Source organism: Equus caballus, chromosome X, assembly GCF_041296265.1.
Source record: "Equus caballus isolate H_3958 breed thoroughbred chromosome X, TB-T2T, whole genome shotgun sequence".
In the NCBI taxonomy this organism is placed as follows: domain Eukaryota; kingdom Metazoa; phylum Chordata; class Mammalia; order Perissodactyla; family Equidae; genus Equus; species Equus caballus.
In genome coordinates, this window is record NC_091715.1 from 67,852,244 (window position 1) to 67,869,202 (window position 16,959).

At 40.5% G+C, this 16,959-nt stretch overlaps 1 protein-coding gene across 9 annotated transcripts in view; it reads left to right on the forward strand.

Moving 5' to 3' along the window:
* The window catches only part of TAF1 (TATA-box binding protein associated factor 1), a 71,718-nt gene that overhangs the window by 5,489 nt on the left and 49,270 nt on the right, over window positions 1-16,959 (forward strand). For 5 of the 9 annotated variants that reach the window (XM_005614257.4, XM_003365809.5, XM_070258793.1 and 2 more), the window contains exons 4-22: window positions 480-599; window positions 1,705-1,946; window positions 2,340-2,558; window positions 2,948-3,166; window positions 3,528-3,735; window positions 4,997-5,173; window positions 5,549-5,676; window positions 5,774-5,881; window positions 6,011-6,184; window positions 6,647-6,820; window positions 7,051-7,155; window positions 8,979-9,179; window positions 9,340-9,481; window positions 9,878-10,008; window positions 11,215-11,295; window positions 15,176-15,325; window positions 15,522-15,641; window positions 15,906-16,081; window positions 16,693-16,871. In XM_005614257.4, coding sequence (XP_005614314.1) covers window positions 480-599; window positions 1,705-1,946; window positions 2,340-2,558; window positions 2,948-3,166; window positions 3,528-3,735; window positions 4,997-5,173; window positions 5,549-5,676; window positions 5,774-5,881; window positions 6,011-6,184; window positions 6,647-6,820; window positions 7,051-7,155; window positions 8,979-9,179; window positions 9,340-9,481; window positions 9,878-10,008; window positions 11,215-11,295; window positions 15,176-15,325; window positions 15,522-15,641; window positions 15,906-16,081; window positions 16,693-16,871 — 3,054 coding nt within the window. The remainder of the gene's footprint in view (window positions 1-479; window positions 600-1,704; window positions 1,947-2,339; window positions 2,559-2,947; window positions 3,167-3,527; window positions 3,736-4,996; window positions 5,174-5,548; window positions 5,677-5,773; window positions 5,882-6,010; window positions 6,185-6,646; window positions 6,821-7,050; window positions 7,156-8,978; window positions 9,180-9,339; window positions 9,482-9,877; window positions 10,009-11,214; window positions 11,296-15,175; window positions 15,326-15,521; window positions 15,642-15,905; window positions 16,082-16,692; window positions 16,872-16,959) is intronic. The other 4 variants (XM_070258794.1, XM_001493192.7, XM_070258795.1 and 1 more) reach the window with 1 other exon arrangement.

The following is a 16,959-nucleotide window of genomic DNA, read 5'->3' on the forward strand; positions in this document are numbered from 1 at the left end:
GAGATACCTAAATTCCTGTATGAGGTATGCATGGTGTTGCAGCATTTGGCAATATGATGATGTCGTCTCTTTCTAAAGACAGAAGCTATGTGTTCGTTTTTTTTTTTTAAAGATTGGCACCTGAGCCTACATCTGTTGCTAATCTTCTTTCTTCTTCCTTCTCCCCAAAGCTCCCCAGTACATAGTTGTATATTCTAGTTGTAGCTCCTTCTGGCTCTGCTGTATGGGATGCTGCCTCAGCATGGCTTGATGAGCGGTGCTAGGTTTGTGCCCAGGATCTGAACCAGCCAAACCCTGGGCCTCCAAAGCAGAGCGCGCAAACTTAACCACTCGGCCATGGGGCCGGCCACCTCCTGTGCCTTCTTAAGGGATCTGCATAGTGCTTCATGTGGTGCTTTAAATTCTTGAGTGACAGGGGAGCTCAAGGCTATAGTGTAACATTCTCAATATTGAGGGGATCACCTTCTTGGTTTTATTAGATTATGATGAAGATGACTATGATGCTGATTGTGAAGACATTGATTGCAAGTTGATGCCTCCTCCACCTCCACCCCCAGGACCAATGAAGAAGGATAAGGACCAGGATGCTATTACCGGTGGTAAGTAGAGACTGTCTACTTTTGTCTAAGGAGGAAGGTCCATTCATAAGTCCAGGCTTTTGGCATGCACATAGGGGGCTATTAAAATTAAGCTGCTAGGAAAGGATACAGCTTCCAGAAGTGGTTCACACAATTTTCAAATTTCAATATTAAAGAGAAGTTTTACTTTTAAAACATTTGGCAACAGTATTTTAACATGAGCTCAAGAAAAAGTAGTTTAAGTCAGTGGTTCTCAAATCTGGCTGCCCATCAGAATCACCTTAAGTCTTTTAAAAAAATACAGATTTCCTATGCTTACCCCTAGAGAGTCTTGATTCAGAAGATCTGGGGTAGAGCCCAGGAATTTCAGAGAGTTCCCCCACGTAATTTCTGATGCAACTGATCTGCGTATTGATATTTGGAAACTCCCTGTTTAGATGATTCTCTTTAAAAGAAATGATTAAATGAGGACGGCACCCTGGAATGGATATAAATCATATAGAGCTAACTACCAGGTCCAGAGATTTCAAAGGCAGAGTCTAAAGTGGTCATCTCACCTATTGCTACGTTGGCAACAGTAGTAACCCTGCCCTAGACTAGAAGATTGGGGAAGAGCAGTGTCTTTGATCGCCTGTATTTTGAGGCTTATGTTAACCTAATATTCCTCCTGTTAGAGTTTTAAGCCATTTCCTTTTTAGTCTGCAGGCTAAATAGCATCTGTTAACTTTATGTCGTAGATCTTTTTTTGTGCTAAATAATTTTGTTATTATCCTATGGGCTTAGAAAATTCTCCAGCTTATGGGTCCCCAACTGGTATAAAAATGCTATATAATTTTGCTATTGGTCACATTCCTTTAACCTAATATACTTACAGAAAGTAGTAAATGTAGTAATAGTGTTTGTTTTCTCTCATCACAACCCTAGGGTACCAGGTACAAGGTGAGTTGGGGATGGTGGGAGATACTGTGTTGGAATGAATTTTCTGGGTTGCATATTAGTAATCTGGGTGCTTGGAACTATATCCCCTGCCATTGAGCCATGCGTATAGCCTAGAGTGGGTGTTGGCTGAATTTGAGGAAATATGCTCACAGTTACATGCCAAAGGGGTTTCTCTTCCTTGTTGCAGTGTCTGAGGATGGAGAAGGCATCATCTTGCCCTCCATCATTGCCCCTTCCTCTTTGGCCTCAGAGAAAGTGGACTTCAGTAGTTCCTCTGACTCAGAATCTGAGATGGGACCTCAGGAAGCAACACAGGCAGACTCGGAGGATGGAAAGCTGACCCTACCATTGGCTGGGATTATGCAGCATGATGCCACCAAGCTGTTGCCAAGTGTCACAGAACTTTTCCCAGAATTTCGGCCTGGGAAGGTACTTGCTGTGGAGAATGCCCACGTTGCAAACCACTGACCTCTTCTGAATACTGAGTTCTGTTGTCCAGATGCTGAATATAGATTGGATAAGATCTAAAGGTTTCCTTATTTAGTGACATTGTGTTAGTTTTTTCTTAAGTTGGATGCATTGATAGTACATGTGATTTATATAGTTCTCATTAGAAATTCTTTGTTTTCTTAAAAAAACTAGTCCAAATTATTAAGGGGCACTTCTTTACTTTCTTGGTAGATGTTATAAATACAAGTTTAGCACTCCTTGGTCTGTACCCCATAACTGAGTAGACCCCTCACAGGAGTTTCCAGACCCAGATGCTGCTGTTTTCCTATCTGACATTGAGTCTGTGACATAGTAACATGTTCTGTGTTCTAGGTGTTACGCTTCCTCCGTCTTTTTGGACCAGGGAAGAATGTCCCATCTGTTTGGCGGAGTGCTCGGAGAAAGAGGAAAAAGAAGCACCGTGAGCTGATACAGGAAGAGCAGGCCCAGGAGGTGGAGTGCTCAGTAGAATCAGAAGTCAACCAGAAGTCTTTGTGGAACTACGACTACGCTCCACCACCACCTCCAGAACAGTGTCTCTCTGATGATGAAGTAGGCAAAATAGAGACCTGGGATTAAGACCAAATGAGTTCTCTCTATCTTGTTTCTGAATTGGAAATAACACCTTAGCAGGCAAAGTTCTGTGCTGATTATCAATGAGTAATCTTGAGTTCAGTCCCAGTGGTTGTCCCTTCCCTATTGTAATAGAAAAGTATTAGGGGCAGGCAGATGGTGATACGCACACTGGTGAATAAGAGTTGAACTTGAACATGGCACAGTGTGCCATGATATACCTCCATTGTTTACATTCTAACTCCAGTCCTGGTCAAGAATCATCCTTATTGTTCCTCTAAGTTCTCCTGCCCGTTAACAACCTGTAGTCTTAGGACATCTGGGATCAGGAAGTCCTCCTCCCCTTCTACTTTTTTGTTCTGTTACAGATCACAATGATGGCTCCCATGGAGTCCAAGTTTTCCCAGTCAACTGGAGATATAGATAAAGTAACAGATACCAAACCAAGAGTGGCTGAGTGGCGTTATGGGCCTGCCCAACTGTGGTATGATATGCTGGGTGTCCCTGAAGATGGCAGTGGGTTTGACTATGGCTTCAAACTGAGAAAGATGGAACATGAACCTGTGATAAAATGTAGAATGATAGAGGTAAGCAACACTGGTATGTAAGAAAGGAATCAGTGTGCCCAGGGCCCTATCAATTTTACTTCCTTTTCAATTGGGGAGATATTGGGTAGGGTTTCTTTGGTGCAAGATTTAGGTGTCTAGACCTTTTGCTTGGTATGGCATATCACCCTGGCAACTAGGCCCCATTACAACGATTCTGTTTGTGGAATGAGTGCTGTGCCAGACTAGGAGTGGGAGGAGGCAGATAGTCCTCTCTTAGCAAGTTCTTCTCTTGAGTCAAGGACTGCATTTGATGTATCTGATAGATCTGATATGGGATTTGGAGTGGGAACTTTGACCATTGACCATTCAGGGATTTGTTGTTCCTTCCCTACTTCCACAGGACTTTAGGAAACTTGAAGAAAACATTGGCACTGATCTTCTGGCTGATGAAAACTTTCTGATGGTGACACAGCTGCATTGGGAGGATGATATCATCTGGGATGGGGAGGATGTCAAACACAAAGGGACAAAACCTCAGCGTGCAAGCCTGGCAGGCTGGCTTCCTTCCAGTATGACTAGGAATGCCATGGCTTACAATGTTCAGCAAGGTGTGCTTCCGTGCTAGCTGTGTTCTGCACACTGCCCTTCTCCATCATCCTAAGTGGGCTTAGCTGTAATCTTTTCTGCTGCTAAGGAACAGTGAAATGTTTTGAGTCTGAGCCCTGATTCTAGTCTGTGGTGAATTTTTTTTACGTTCTTAACGAACTAGGATGGACTCTGATTTCTCAGTAGAAAAATGTGAAAACCACTTTGAAGTTAAAGATCTTTCTGAACTATAACAATGCTTTATCTTGATGGTCTATTTTTGTTTCCAAAGCCCCTTTGTATTTATCATTCTAGAATTTGCTCTTTGTCTCCTTAAATATGCAGAAGAGAAAAAAAGGTATGCCATGCTTAATGTAGGAAACTTTGAAAATACAGTACAGTGTCAAAAATCACTCGTAATCCTACTATTCAGAGATTATCAACTATTAACTTTTTGCTGTATTTTGTTTTTGGTTTTCTGTCTTCTGTGTATGTATGTAGTTGAGTTCATTTTTATAGGTACAGTTTTGTATACTGTGCTTTTCACTTAACATAAATATTCTATGTCATTCAAAGTTCATAAAAAATGTTTAATGACACTAGAAACTCATTCTAAATGGAAAAAAACAAGTATAAAGTGGCATATGTGATATCCTGTTTGTGTAAGTGAAAAAAAAACACCATACAAACATAGAAAGCTGACTAAAAGGAAATATACTGTGAGATTCACAGTGGTGATTTCTGGTTTGTAACATCACAAGCAGCTTCAGTTTTCTTCTTTGTACCTTTCTGTATTTTCCAAATTTTCCTCAGGATTTTCTGGATTACTTTTACAATTTGGAGGAAAAACAAAAATGTCTTATTTTTTAAATCTAAGAAATGATTTTTTCCTTTCTCCTTCCATTCTATCTAAACACTTTATTGTTACATAGTATTGTTACATGGATGTTTTCATGATTTACCAATAATTATAGTTTTTTTAATGTATTTTACTACCATTTATTGTTAGCATGTTTTACCATATCATTTATTACCATACTTTATTTAATGAGTCACTTATTAAACATTTGGGCATTTACATTTTCACTATTATAAAAAACATTGAACATTTTTATGTGCAACATTTTTTTAAAGTGAGAAATACACTGTGTCTGCTAGGATCCTTTCCAGTAGCCACATGACTGGCTCTACTGACATTTCCTCCTTTTCCCTTTGCTAGAATCACGATCGAGAGGGGCATAAAGGTTTTGTCTGTTGTTGAGTGTTTCCTCCTGTTTTGACTAGGTTTTGCAGCCACCCTGGATGATGACAAGCCTTGGTACTCCATTTTTCCCATTGACAATGAGGAGCTGGTATATGGACGCTGGGAGGACAATATCATTTGGGATGCTCAGGCCATGCCCCACCTGTTGGAGCCTCCTGTTTTGACACTTGATCCCAATGATGAGAACCTCATTTTGGGTATGGTACTGGCAGAGGCCAGTGTTCCTTCTCCATAATTGACAGTTAGCTTGCTGCTAATGTCAAGGGGCAGGGAAAGCAGAAGGGCTGGGAAGGTTAAGGGTAGAAGCTTCTAGGTAGCAGTTTGAGAGAGCAAAGTTGTGGCTGTCAGTTTCTGCTATTTGTCTATTATTTTGGGAAAACTCACAATGTAGCAGTGTTGGAAAGTTGTACCTTTGAGATGTCAGGAGTGTAATTTGTTTGGTTAGAGTGAATCACAGACTAGAAGTGGTCTGGAGTAGGATGAGAGATCTGGTTAGGAACTGCAAAGGTATCAGTAGGAAAGGTCAATCTTCAAGGATAGCAACTCCAGGGTGACTTTTGTTTGATCCTCAGAAATTCCTGATGAGAAGGAAGAGGCCACTTCTAACTCCCCCTCCAAGGAGAGTAAGAAGGAATCATCTCTGAAGAAGAGTCGAATTCTCTTAGGGAAAACAGGCGTCATTAAGGAGGAACCACAGCAGGTATGTGAAGGGAAAAGGCACTTGGTGTTTAGAAGAACAAAGAAAGGTAATGGAGAAGGGTAGTCTGACTAAGGTTTATTTCATGACTTCTCATTAGAACATGTCTCAGCCAGAAGTGAAAGATCCATGGAATCTCTCCAATGATGAATATTACTACCCCAAACAACAGGGTCTTCGAGGCACCTTTGGAGGAAATATTATCCAGGTAAAAAATAGCATTTTTTTCTGTGGCGGGTGGGAACCACTGCTTTGTTCTGATGGAGGATATGGGTAAATCTTTCCTAGCTAGGCTGGAGTTAGTATTTAATTTGAAGTCTTGTATTTCCTGTCTTAGCACTCAATTCCTGCTGTGGAATTACGGCAGCCCTTCTTTCCCACCCACATGGGGCCCATCAAACTCCGGCAGTTCCATCGCCCACCTCTGAAGAAGTACTCTTTTGGCGCGCTGTCTCAGCCAGGTCCCCACTCAGTCCAACCCTTGCTAAAGCACATCAAAAAGAAGGCTAAGGTATGATTGAATCCTGGTTAGAAAAACAGCTATAAAAGACTTTGGAGTACAAATTGGGGAAATGGACTGGAGATTAGATGATATTAGGGAATTATTTCCTCAGATGTGATAGAATGTTACTGTGGTTGTTTAGGAGAATGTCCTTATTCTTAGGAGATGCTTGGGGAAATACTGAAGGATGAAGTGTCATGATGACTGTAACTTTCAAAACTGGTTCAGCAAAATCTTTAGAGAGATAGTTACAGATAAAGCAAATATGGCAAAATATAAATAGTTCCATCTAGGTGGTGGGATAATAAGTGTTCATAGTTTCAACTTTACTATATGTTTGAACATTTTTGCAATGAAATTAAAAAAGGGAAGGTAAAATCATTTTTGGTGTCATTGTCTCAGATGAACAGCGTTAGAGTGTGTAGTTAATTGTCTTATCAAAGCTGGACTGTATTCTCTTGTTCGAGGCAGATGAGAGAACAAGAGAGGCAAGCTTCGGGTGGTGGAGAGATGTTTTTTATGCGCACACCTCAGGACCTTACAGGCAAAGATGGAGATCTTATTCTTGCAGAATACAGTGAGGAAAATGGACCATTAATGATGCAGGTTGGCATGGCAACAAAGATAAAAAACTACTATAAGCGGGTGAGTCTCTGCTCAGAAAATATTTGTTATTAATAGAGCTATAGTTAGATATCTAGCAATAATCTGTGAACGTGTATTGTCTTTTTTATACCATAAATTTCTTGGAGGAAAGGAATGGTATTTTTTTTCTAGTTGGTAATATTAGTAAAATGCCATATTCGTGGAATATTTTATGTAGCCTTATTGATTATATTTTGTGATAGTAACTGAGTCTGCTGTGTTCATTATAGAAACCTGGAAAAGATCCCGGAGCCCCAGATTGTAAATATGGAGAAACTGTTTACTGCCATACGTCTCCTTTCCTGGGCTCTCTCCATCCTGGCCAATTACTGCAGGTGAGGAAGTCTTTCCTATTCTAACTCTTTCCTAGGGAAGTTGACAGATGAGGAGGTGGTCAGCGCAGAAAGAACCAGTTCTAGTTGACTGAGATACTATTCATAACGTCAAGTATGGGGAACGTCAATATAATCCAAAAAAATTTTGTTTCGTCTTTTTATTAAAACTGGCTCCTGCAGGCTGGCCCTGTGGCGGAGTGGTTAAGTTTGTGCGCTCTGCTTCGGCGGCCCAGGGTTTCACTGGTTCTAATCCTGGGCGCGGATATGGCACTGCTCATCAAGCCATGCTGAGGAGGCTTCCCACATGCCACAACTAGAAGGACCCACAACCAAAAATACACAACTATGTACCAGGGGGCTTTGGGGAGAAAAAGGAAAATAAAATCTTAAAAAAAAAAAAAGCATGGCTCCTAAATATGTTATTTGTAAGCTAAATTTAAAATAGTGTTTTGAAAATACACCCTGGTAAGATGTCCAGAAACATCTGGGTGGCATAGGGAAGTCAACCTAGGATTAATAATATACAGTAGTTAATTTATGAATATTTAATTTGTATGTGTAAAATTGGTATGTTTTGATTATATTAGCCGTGGTCATTTTGAGTATTGAACCACACCTGAACCATGCCATTTACAGTCTCCAGTCATAGCGAAGTGGTTTTTTTCCCCCTCTTTGTTCTGAAGGGTGTAGAGAGGCCCTGTGGTAATCTGGCTTTTACATACTTTGTTAAGGGGAAGAGTAGAGGTCCACGAAGGATGTGAGGAAATCTCTAGCACACTCCTACTTTGTTTTTTCCTTCCACTTCATTTCTCTTGGCAATCTTAACCATTTTCCCTGATCTTGTACCTAGTTTATTCCATTATCACTGTTGCTTACTCTCCTAAAGCATCGGCAAAGTTCATTTTTTTCTTTATCCTTAATGTCTGTAGACCATTTCCCACCAGATTTTGAGTATCATCTTTATGTTGTTCCTGGCATTCTTCTCGTAACTTTCTGTTGAGATTTTTCTACCAATCCAGCTTCTTTTTTTGTGGCTGCTTTTGTTGTCTCTTAAAGATCCTTTTTTATCTGCTCCCGTAATTCTTTCTCTCTCTACATTCCGCATTAGAATTTCTCTCTACATTCTACATTAGAATTTTCTTTCCACACCCTTATATTGAAGATGCTCCCTCTTTCTATCCACTTTTCTGATTTTCTGAGAAGTCTTTCCTTGGAATCACAGGCTTCTTGTGACAGTTGATCCCCATCTGACTGCTGCTTAAACAAGCTCAAATGTTTCTGTCCTGTGGGTTTAGTCTGTCTTCTCCAGCGCACCTCCTACTTCGTTAGTTGTTTTTGTTGTTTAATTTTTTATTAATTTATCTAACAAATGTTTTGGTCTTACCTATATCAGGGGCTATGCTGGGTCCAGGGTAGTAGCATAGTACTTGTTAGTTTATAAAGTGATTTTCATATATAATCTTCATAACAATCCTGTGAGGTATAGGCCTTTTAAGTATCTCCGTTTCATAGATGAGGAAAATTAAGCTCAGTGATATTAAGTAGCTTATCTAACGTCATACAATGGGTAGCAGAGCCAGTGTCATCTGAATCCACATCCTGTAGTTTCTCCACTACTGACTGTTAAAGATAGCCAGTGGGCAAACAATTATCTGTCTAATCCCGTTTGATATTCCATATTATAATTTGTTTCTATTACTGGGTTGATCTTAGATGGCACAATGGGGATGGAGAGCAGACAGGCTCGATTTTCCTTTCTTATTAGTTGTCTAAATTTCCTAGGGCTTCTCTGTATATAATTTTTGTGTTTTTACTTTTGTTAGGCGTTTGAGAACAACCTTTTTCGTGCCCCAATTTATCTTCATAAGATGCCAGAAACCGACTTCCTTATCATTCGAACAAGACAAGGGTACTATATTCGAGAATTAGTGGATATTTTTGTGGTTGGTCAGCAGTGCCCCTTGTTTGAAGTTCCTGGACCCAACTCCAAAAGGGCCAACACACATATTCGAGACTTTCTCCAGGTAAGAATGGGAGAATGGGGAGTGGGAGAGGATACACGTAAAAGGGTATATGGATTTGGGGGCACATCAGGAAAGATCAAACATAGGGGCTTAGCAGGGGAAGGGGCCTGGTGAGGACTTTTTACTTTGCCAAATAAAAAACATTTGATTTGTTGGGCAGGTTTTTATTTACCGCCTCTTCTGGAAGAGCAAAGATCGGCCACGGCGGATCCGAATGGAAGATATAAAAAAAGCCTTTCCCTCCCATTCGGAAAGCAGCATTCGGAAGAGGCTAAAGCTCTGCGCTGACTTCAAACGCACAGGTCGTCAGTTGTGACTGATTATCTGTCCTCTCTGCCTCTTTCCAAGAAAGGAGTTATGGCTTTCAGTTAAAGGATACGCATCCAGCCAATAAAATAAAAATAGAAGTTGATAGTCATCAAAAAGAGGGGGTAGCAGCTCTTCTAATTATGGAGGCTCTGATTGCTTTCTGATTTTGCCTACCAGGAGAACCAGTGTGATTGTGAAATGTCTTATATGAGATGAAGGACACCTAGCAGTAGGGGTTTTCTTGGCAAGACAGTCAGGCTAACTGTGGCCAGGCCTGATACTTTCTAGGACATTGCCTGATTCAGTCTTTGTTTGCTCTCCTTGTTGCTGTCAGTGAAAGGGCCTTTGAAATTCAAAACGATCTCATTCTCTCTGTGTGTCTTTTCTAGGGATGGACTCAAACTGGTGGGTGCTGAAGTCTGATTTTCGTTTACCGACTGAAGAGGAGATCAGAGCTATGGTGTCTCCAGAGCAGTGTTGTGCCTACTATAGCATGATAGCTGCAGAGCAGCGATTGAAGGTGAACACCTTCCTCTTAGGCACTGCTGATGCCTTTGGGGTTTTTTTCAGAGAGACGAGGATAAAGACTGTCTTCACTGGCTTAGAAATGACGGTTACGGCCGGCCCAGTGGTGCAGCAGTTAAATGCGCACGTTCCACTTTGGCGGCCCAGGGTTTGCCGGTTCAGATCCCGGGTGCAGACGTGGCACCGCTTGGCAAGCCACGCTGTGGTAGGCATCGCACATACAGTAGAGGAAGATGGGCACGGATGTTAGCTCAGGCCAGTCTTCCTTAGCAAAAAAGAGGAGGATTGGCAGCAGTTAGCTCAGGGCTAATCTTCCTCAAAAAAAAAAAAAGAAATCATGGTTACTAGATTATTACCAATTATTTAAAAATTCAGGGCTGGCCCCATGGCCGAGTGGTTAAGTTTGCACGCTCTGCTTCGGAGGCCCAGGGTTTCACTGGTTCCGATCCTGGGTGCCGACATGGTACCGGCTCATCAGGCCATGCTGGGGCGGCATCCCACATAGCAGAGCCAGAAAGACCTACAATTAGAATATACAACTACGTACCAGGGGGCTTTGGGGAGAAGAAGATAAAAAAGAAGGTTGGCAACAGATGTAGCTCAAGTGCCAATCTTTAAAAAAAAAAAATTCAAACTATATGAGGTACTCTGTGTACATCAGTTCTGGGTAAAACTGCAGTGTAGCTAAATCTCAGTGGGACGGCTTAATGAGAGACTTAGGCGTATTGGTTTACTTTGAAAATGGTTGCTCGTCCATCTACGTAGTGACTTGAATCTCTGTTCTTTACAAGACAGACATGTAAGCAGGGAAAGTACTTCTCAGTTGTTTTCCATAGTGTTCCAGGTGGTCAGAGATGATGCTGGTGCTGGACATGTGGTTTAGGTAGGGAAGATCTAGCTGGGGTGGGATAGCACAACTCTGTCCCACTGAGGTAGTGAGTCTGAGTTAATGAGCATCTCTATTTAGCTTCCTTATGGGCCTTTGCTACCTCTGTGTCAGCTGGTAAGTTCCTTGAAATGTGGTAATGTATCTTCTGATAGCCTAAGGATATAGAATGGTGATAGATACAGCAAAGATTTTACAGAATCCATTCTCTGTGCAAAATGTGCTTTGATATTCTGTCCTTGGTATTCAGTGAAACTTGGACTTTTTGTTTTCCAACTTATTGATTGATTGATGCATGAATTTGTTCTTTTCCAGGATGCTGGCTATGGTGAGAAGTCCTTTTTTGCTCCAGAAGAAGAAAATGAGGAAGATTTCCAGATGAAGATTGATGATGAGGTAAGGCTTTACGCTAATTTTTATGAGTACATCCCATTTATCCTTTTTTTATAAAAGCTTTATTGAGATATGATTCACATACACTAAATAGCACATATTTAAAGTACACTATGTTTTGATGTATGTTTATACCTGTGAAATCCTCACGACAAGATATTGAGTGTATCTGTCACCCCCAAAAGTTTCTTTGTGTCCCTTTGAAATCTCTTTCTCCTGCCTACTCCCTTTTCTCCACCCTCCTTGTCCCTTGACAACCACTGATCTGGTTTTCTGTCACGATAGATTAGTTTGCATTTTCTAGAATTTTAGATAAATGGAATCATACAGTATATATTCTTTCTTTTTTTTAATTATGGTAAAATATACATAACATAAAATTTACCATCTTAACCTTTAAGTGTACAGTTCAGTAGTATTAAGTACATTCACATCGTTGTACAGCCAATCTCCAGAACTCTTTTCATCTTGCAAAACTGAAATTCTATACCCATTAAATAGTAACTCCCCATTGCCCTCTCCCCCAGCCCCTGGCAACCACCATTCTACTTTCTGTTTCTATGAATTTGACTACTCTAGGTACTTCACCTTAGTGGAATCAAACAGTATTTGTTTTTATGTGACTGGTTTGTTTCATCTAGCATAATATCCTCAAGGTTTATCCATGTTGTAGCATGTGTTAGACTTTCCTTCCTTTTTAAGGCTGAATAATTTGTATGTGTACACCACATTTTGTTTATCCCTTCATCCATTGATGGACATTTGTGTTGCTTCCACCTCCTGGCTATTGTGAGTAGTGCTGTTATGAACTTGGGTGTGCAAATACCTCTTCCAGACCCTGCTTTCAGTTCTTTTGCATGCATATCCAGAAGTGGGATTGCTGGATCATATAGTAGTTCTATTTGTAGTGTTTTCAGGAACTTCCATACTGTTTTCCAAAGCAGGTGTCATTCTATATTCCTATCAACTGTGTAATAAGAGTTCCAGTTTCTCCACGTTCTTGCCAACACTTATTTTTTGATATATGTTATGCAAATATTGTCTCCCATTCCATAGATTGCCTTTTCACTCTGTTGTGTCCTTTGATGCAGAGAAGTTTTTAATTTTGATGTGGTCTAATTTATCTAATTTTACTTTTGTTGCTTGTGCTTTTGGTTCCATATCCAAGAAATTGTTGCCAAATCCAGTGTGATGAAGCTTTTCAACTATGTTTCCTTCTAACGGTTTTATATTTTTAGTTCTTACATTAGGTCTTTGATCTGTTTTGAGTAATTTTTGTATACGATGTAAGGTAAAGGTACAACTGCATTATTTTACATGTGGATATTCTGTTTTCCCAGCACCATTTGTTGAAAATATGTATTCTTTCTTGTCTGTCTTCTTTCACTCTATAATTATGTTCTGATTCATCCAAGTTCTTGTGTGTATTGATAGTTTGTTCTTTTTTATTGCTGCATAGTATTCCATAGTATGGGTACCACAGTTTGTTAACTAATCGCCTGTCAAAGGACATTTTGGTTGTTCCCAATTTGGGGCTATTATGAATAAAGCTGCTATGAACGTTCATGTATAAATCTTTGCATGGACATATGTTTCCTTTTTTTCTTGGGTAAATACCTAGAAATGGAATTCCTGGTCATATGGTAATTCTACATTTAACCTTTGGAGGAACTGCCAGAGTGTTTTCCACAGTGGCTGCACCATTTTACATTCTTACCAGCAATGTGTGAGGGTTCCAGTTTCTCCACATTCTTGTCAACACTTAGTATTTTCCATTTTTTTCTTTTATTTGTTATTATAGCCCTCCTACTGGATGTGAAGTGGTCTCTCATTACAGTTTTAATTTCCGTTTCCCTAGTGGCTAAGGATGTTGAGTGTCTTTTCATGTGCTTATTTATTATCCAGATGTCTTCTTTGGTCAAGTATCTGTTCATCTCTTTTGCTCATTTTTATTTTTAATAAGTTGCTTTTTTTTCTTATTACTGAGTTTTGAGAATTCTTTCTGTGTTCTAGGTCCGAGTACTTTATCAAGTATGTGATTTGCAAAGATTTTCTCCCAGTCTGTGTCTTATCTTTCAGTTGTCTTAACATTGTTTTATGAAGAACAGAAGTCCAACTAGTCAGTCTTCTCTGTTGCTTGTGGTTTTGGTATTGTATCTAAGAAATTTTTATCTAGCTCAAAGTCAGGAAGATTTTCTCTTATGTTTTTTCTAAAACTTTTATTGTTTTAGATCTTACGTTTAGATCCATTTTGAGTTAATGTTTGTATAGGGTACAAGGTATAGATTAGGGTTCCTTTTTTGCATATGAATGTACAGTTCTAGCACCGTTTGTTAAAAAGTTGCATGATCTTTTGAAACAAAAATTTGATCATATCATTCTCTTGCCCAAAGACTTCCTTTTTGGGTCCTCATTTCTTTTAGGAAGAAGTTCTTAATGTGATTTACCAGGCTCTATGTGATTTGGGTCTTGTAAATACCTCTAATCTCCTCTCATCTACTGTCACTGCCCATCTTGTACTCTAAGCTTCAAACATACTAAAGTTCATTCAGTTCACTAAATTGTTTTCTGTTGAAAGAAATCTCAGAGGTTTGCAACTGCTATTCCCTCTGCCTAGAATATTTTCTCTTCACTCCTCTACCATCTGACCTTCATCTACAAGTTATAATCTCTTAGAAGCTTTTTCTGACTCTTGCCCTCACTCCTGCCCTTTATTCAGGTTGGATCATCTTCCTTTCTTTATGTACATATAGCACTTTCTACTTTCCTGTCATGGCACTCATCATGTACTATTGAATTTGGTTGGTTACTTCTCTTTCCCTCGCTGACATGAAATCCATGAGAAAGTAGTGCCTGGCATATGGTAGATACTCAGTAAATATTTGTTAGATGAGTGACTGATTATAAATGAGGTCAGATGGAGTAAGTAAAGAAGCATTGTTGTACTATTCTTTTAAGGTTGAAGTGAAAAATGAGTGGATGTCTAATAATTTCAGAAATTAAGGATTCTGTTGAATGGCCTTCAAGAATGAGTGTTAAATAGAGTATTGGTCACTTTCTAGCTAATCATGTACACTCTTGACTGGTCTGTGTGGACAAGCGCATTCCCTTTGTCTTAATGCCCTGATTATTTTGTGAGGTCTGTAAGCACTATTCAGGGTTCCAGGAGAGGACAGGCCTTTTTGACCAAACCAGTGGCAGGGGTAGAGTGGACTTTGGTTTTGTGTTGCTGGGATTGGGGCCAGTGCTTTATAAAGCATGCTTATCATCTAATTATGAGAATATATAGGCCATTCTAAAGAAGCCATTTGAGCAACTGGACAATCAAATGTCATCAGTCCAACTTACCTCCTTGAGCATCATGAGAGTGGGGGCAACATTGTCTTTGAAAACTCTCAGTGAAGCCCAAGGGACACCACTGTTGCACATATTTTTTTTTTTTTGAGGAAGATTAGCCCTGAGCTAATATCTGCCACCAATCCTCCTCTTTTTGCTGAGGAAGACTGGCCCTGAGCTAACATCCATGCCCATCTTCCTCCACTTTATATGTGGGACGCCTGCCACACCATGGCTTGCCAAGCGGTGCCATGTCCACACCCGGGATCCAAACCAGCGAACCCTGGGCCACCAAAGCGCAACGTGCACACTTAACCGCCGTGCCACCAGGCCGGCCCCTTGACCTCTATTTAATATCATGATTTAAGTACCACAAGAAAGAAGAACATCAAGCTGAGTACTGGGCAACTTTATGTAACTATTGGTCTTTGTGTACAGTTTAATAAAGCATCAAATTTTCCATCATTGTAGTTATTCCAACCTTCTAAGTATGGCTAGATAGAGCAAATGTTTCCCACAGCCCTTAGAATCTTCTCCTCTACCTCAGGTTCGCACTGCTCCTTGGAACACCACAAGGGCTTTCATTGCTGCCATGAAGGGCAAGTGTCTCCTAGAGGTGACTGGGGTGGCAGATCCCACAGGGTGTGGTGAAGGATTCTCCTATGTGAAGATTCCAAACAAACCAACACAGCAGAAGGTAAGACTGTCTGAATTTCTAGAAAGCGAAAATCCAAGGAGGAAGAAATGGAGATTGAGGAGTGATCCGAGATGAATGGGGCAGAGGATCTGGAAAGCAGTTAAGTTGACAGGATGACTTAGATGCCTACTATAAGGAGTTCAACTTGTTAGGTTTCTTACCTGTTTTGTTTTGTTTTGTTTTGTTTTTGAGGTAGGATGATAAGGAGCCTCAGCCAGTGAAGAAGACAGTGACAGGAACAGATGCAGACCTCCGTCGCCTTTCTCTGAAAAATGCCAAGCAGCTTCTGCGTAAATTTGGTGTGCCTGAGGAAGAGGTGGGTGTGACAGAGGAAAACTTCGAGGTTCGAGGAGCTTGTAGTGAGAGGGAAAAGCTAGGAGGCAGACATAAGGAACTATCTAGAGAATTTTGTGGTATAAGTTGTATTAGACTGGATCTCGGAGACTTCTCAGTAGTTAGCTTTCCATTTAACCTGCTTTGAGTGAGTTTTTTTTGTCTGACTCTCTAGCTGTGTGCCTTGGTTTCTCCTGTGAAATCCCTGCATGATTTGTGTATATGTGTGTGTACCTCTCTCTTTCAGATTAAAAAGTTGTCCCGCTGGGAAGTGATCGATGTGGTACGCACAATGTCAACAGAACAGGCCCGTTCTGGAGAGGGCCCCATGAGTAAATTTGCCCGTGGATCAAGGTTTTCTGTGGCTGAGCATCAAGAGCGTTACAAAGAGGAATGTCAGCGCATCTTTGACCTACAGAACAAGTGTGTTGTTTTAGTGCTGCAGAAAGTCTAAGCTAGAAAGGGGAGGGGTTGCAGACACTAGTCTATAATGAAGAGGAGACCACCTAACAATTTAGCTAGATGGTCAGGCATCTGAGATTTCAGGGTGGTATTCATAATGCTGCTAGAGTGCCTTCTCCCTTCAAGAACTTGGCAAAGGTTTTAAATGGCATGAAGTTCTAGGTTTGAGCTCTAGGTTCCCTGGCAACTTTTGTGGCCTTCTTGGGCCTAGCAGCTATCGCAAAGGTGATAGGGGACAGATAGGATTTTTTCTAAAGGCTCAGTGATGAGAGGAAAGTAATGTCCTATTAAAAATGACCAGTGTGCTAATTTGTTTCTCAAGCTTTCTCCAGGAATTCTGAAAGAGTTGCTGTACTATTTCATATTTCAAACTTGCCTTGCTGACTAAATGTCTAGGAAAACTTTGTAAAGCTTTTCTGTCAAGGGCCGCATGTCCTATTGGATTTTGAGTTTTCCTTTTTAAGATTGATTTCCCAATTTCCTACTTTTGCCTAAAACTGTATTTCTTCAGGTCTTTCTACACTTTCCTGTTTCCCCTCATCTTAATTTAACGTGATTTTTTCTCTTTTAAGGGTTTTGTCCTCAACCGAAGTCTTATCAACTGACACAGACAGCAGCTCAGCTGAAGACAGTGACTTTGAAGAAATGGGAAAGAACATTGAGAACATGTTGCAGAATAAGAAAACCAGCTCTCAGCTATCACGTGAACGGGAGGAGCAGGAGCGGAAGGAACTACAGCGGATGCTACTGGGTGAGGGTAGTGGCTTCACAGACAGACAGACAAGAAAGAGGAAGATCGAAAAAGTATAAATAACTGAACACTAATAACTGAGGCAAAG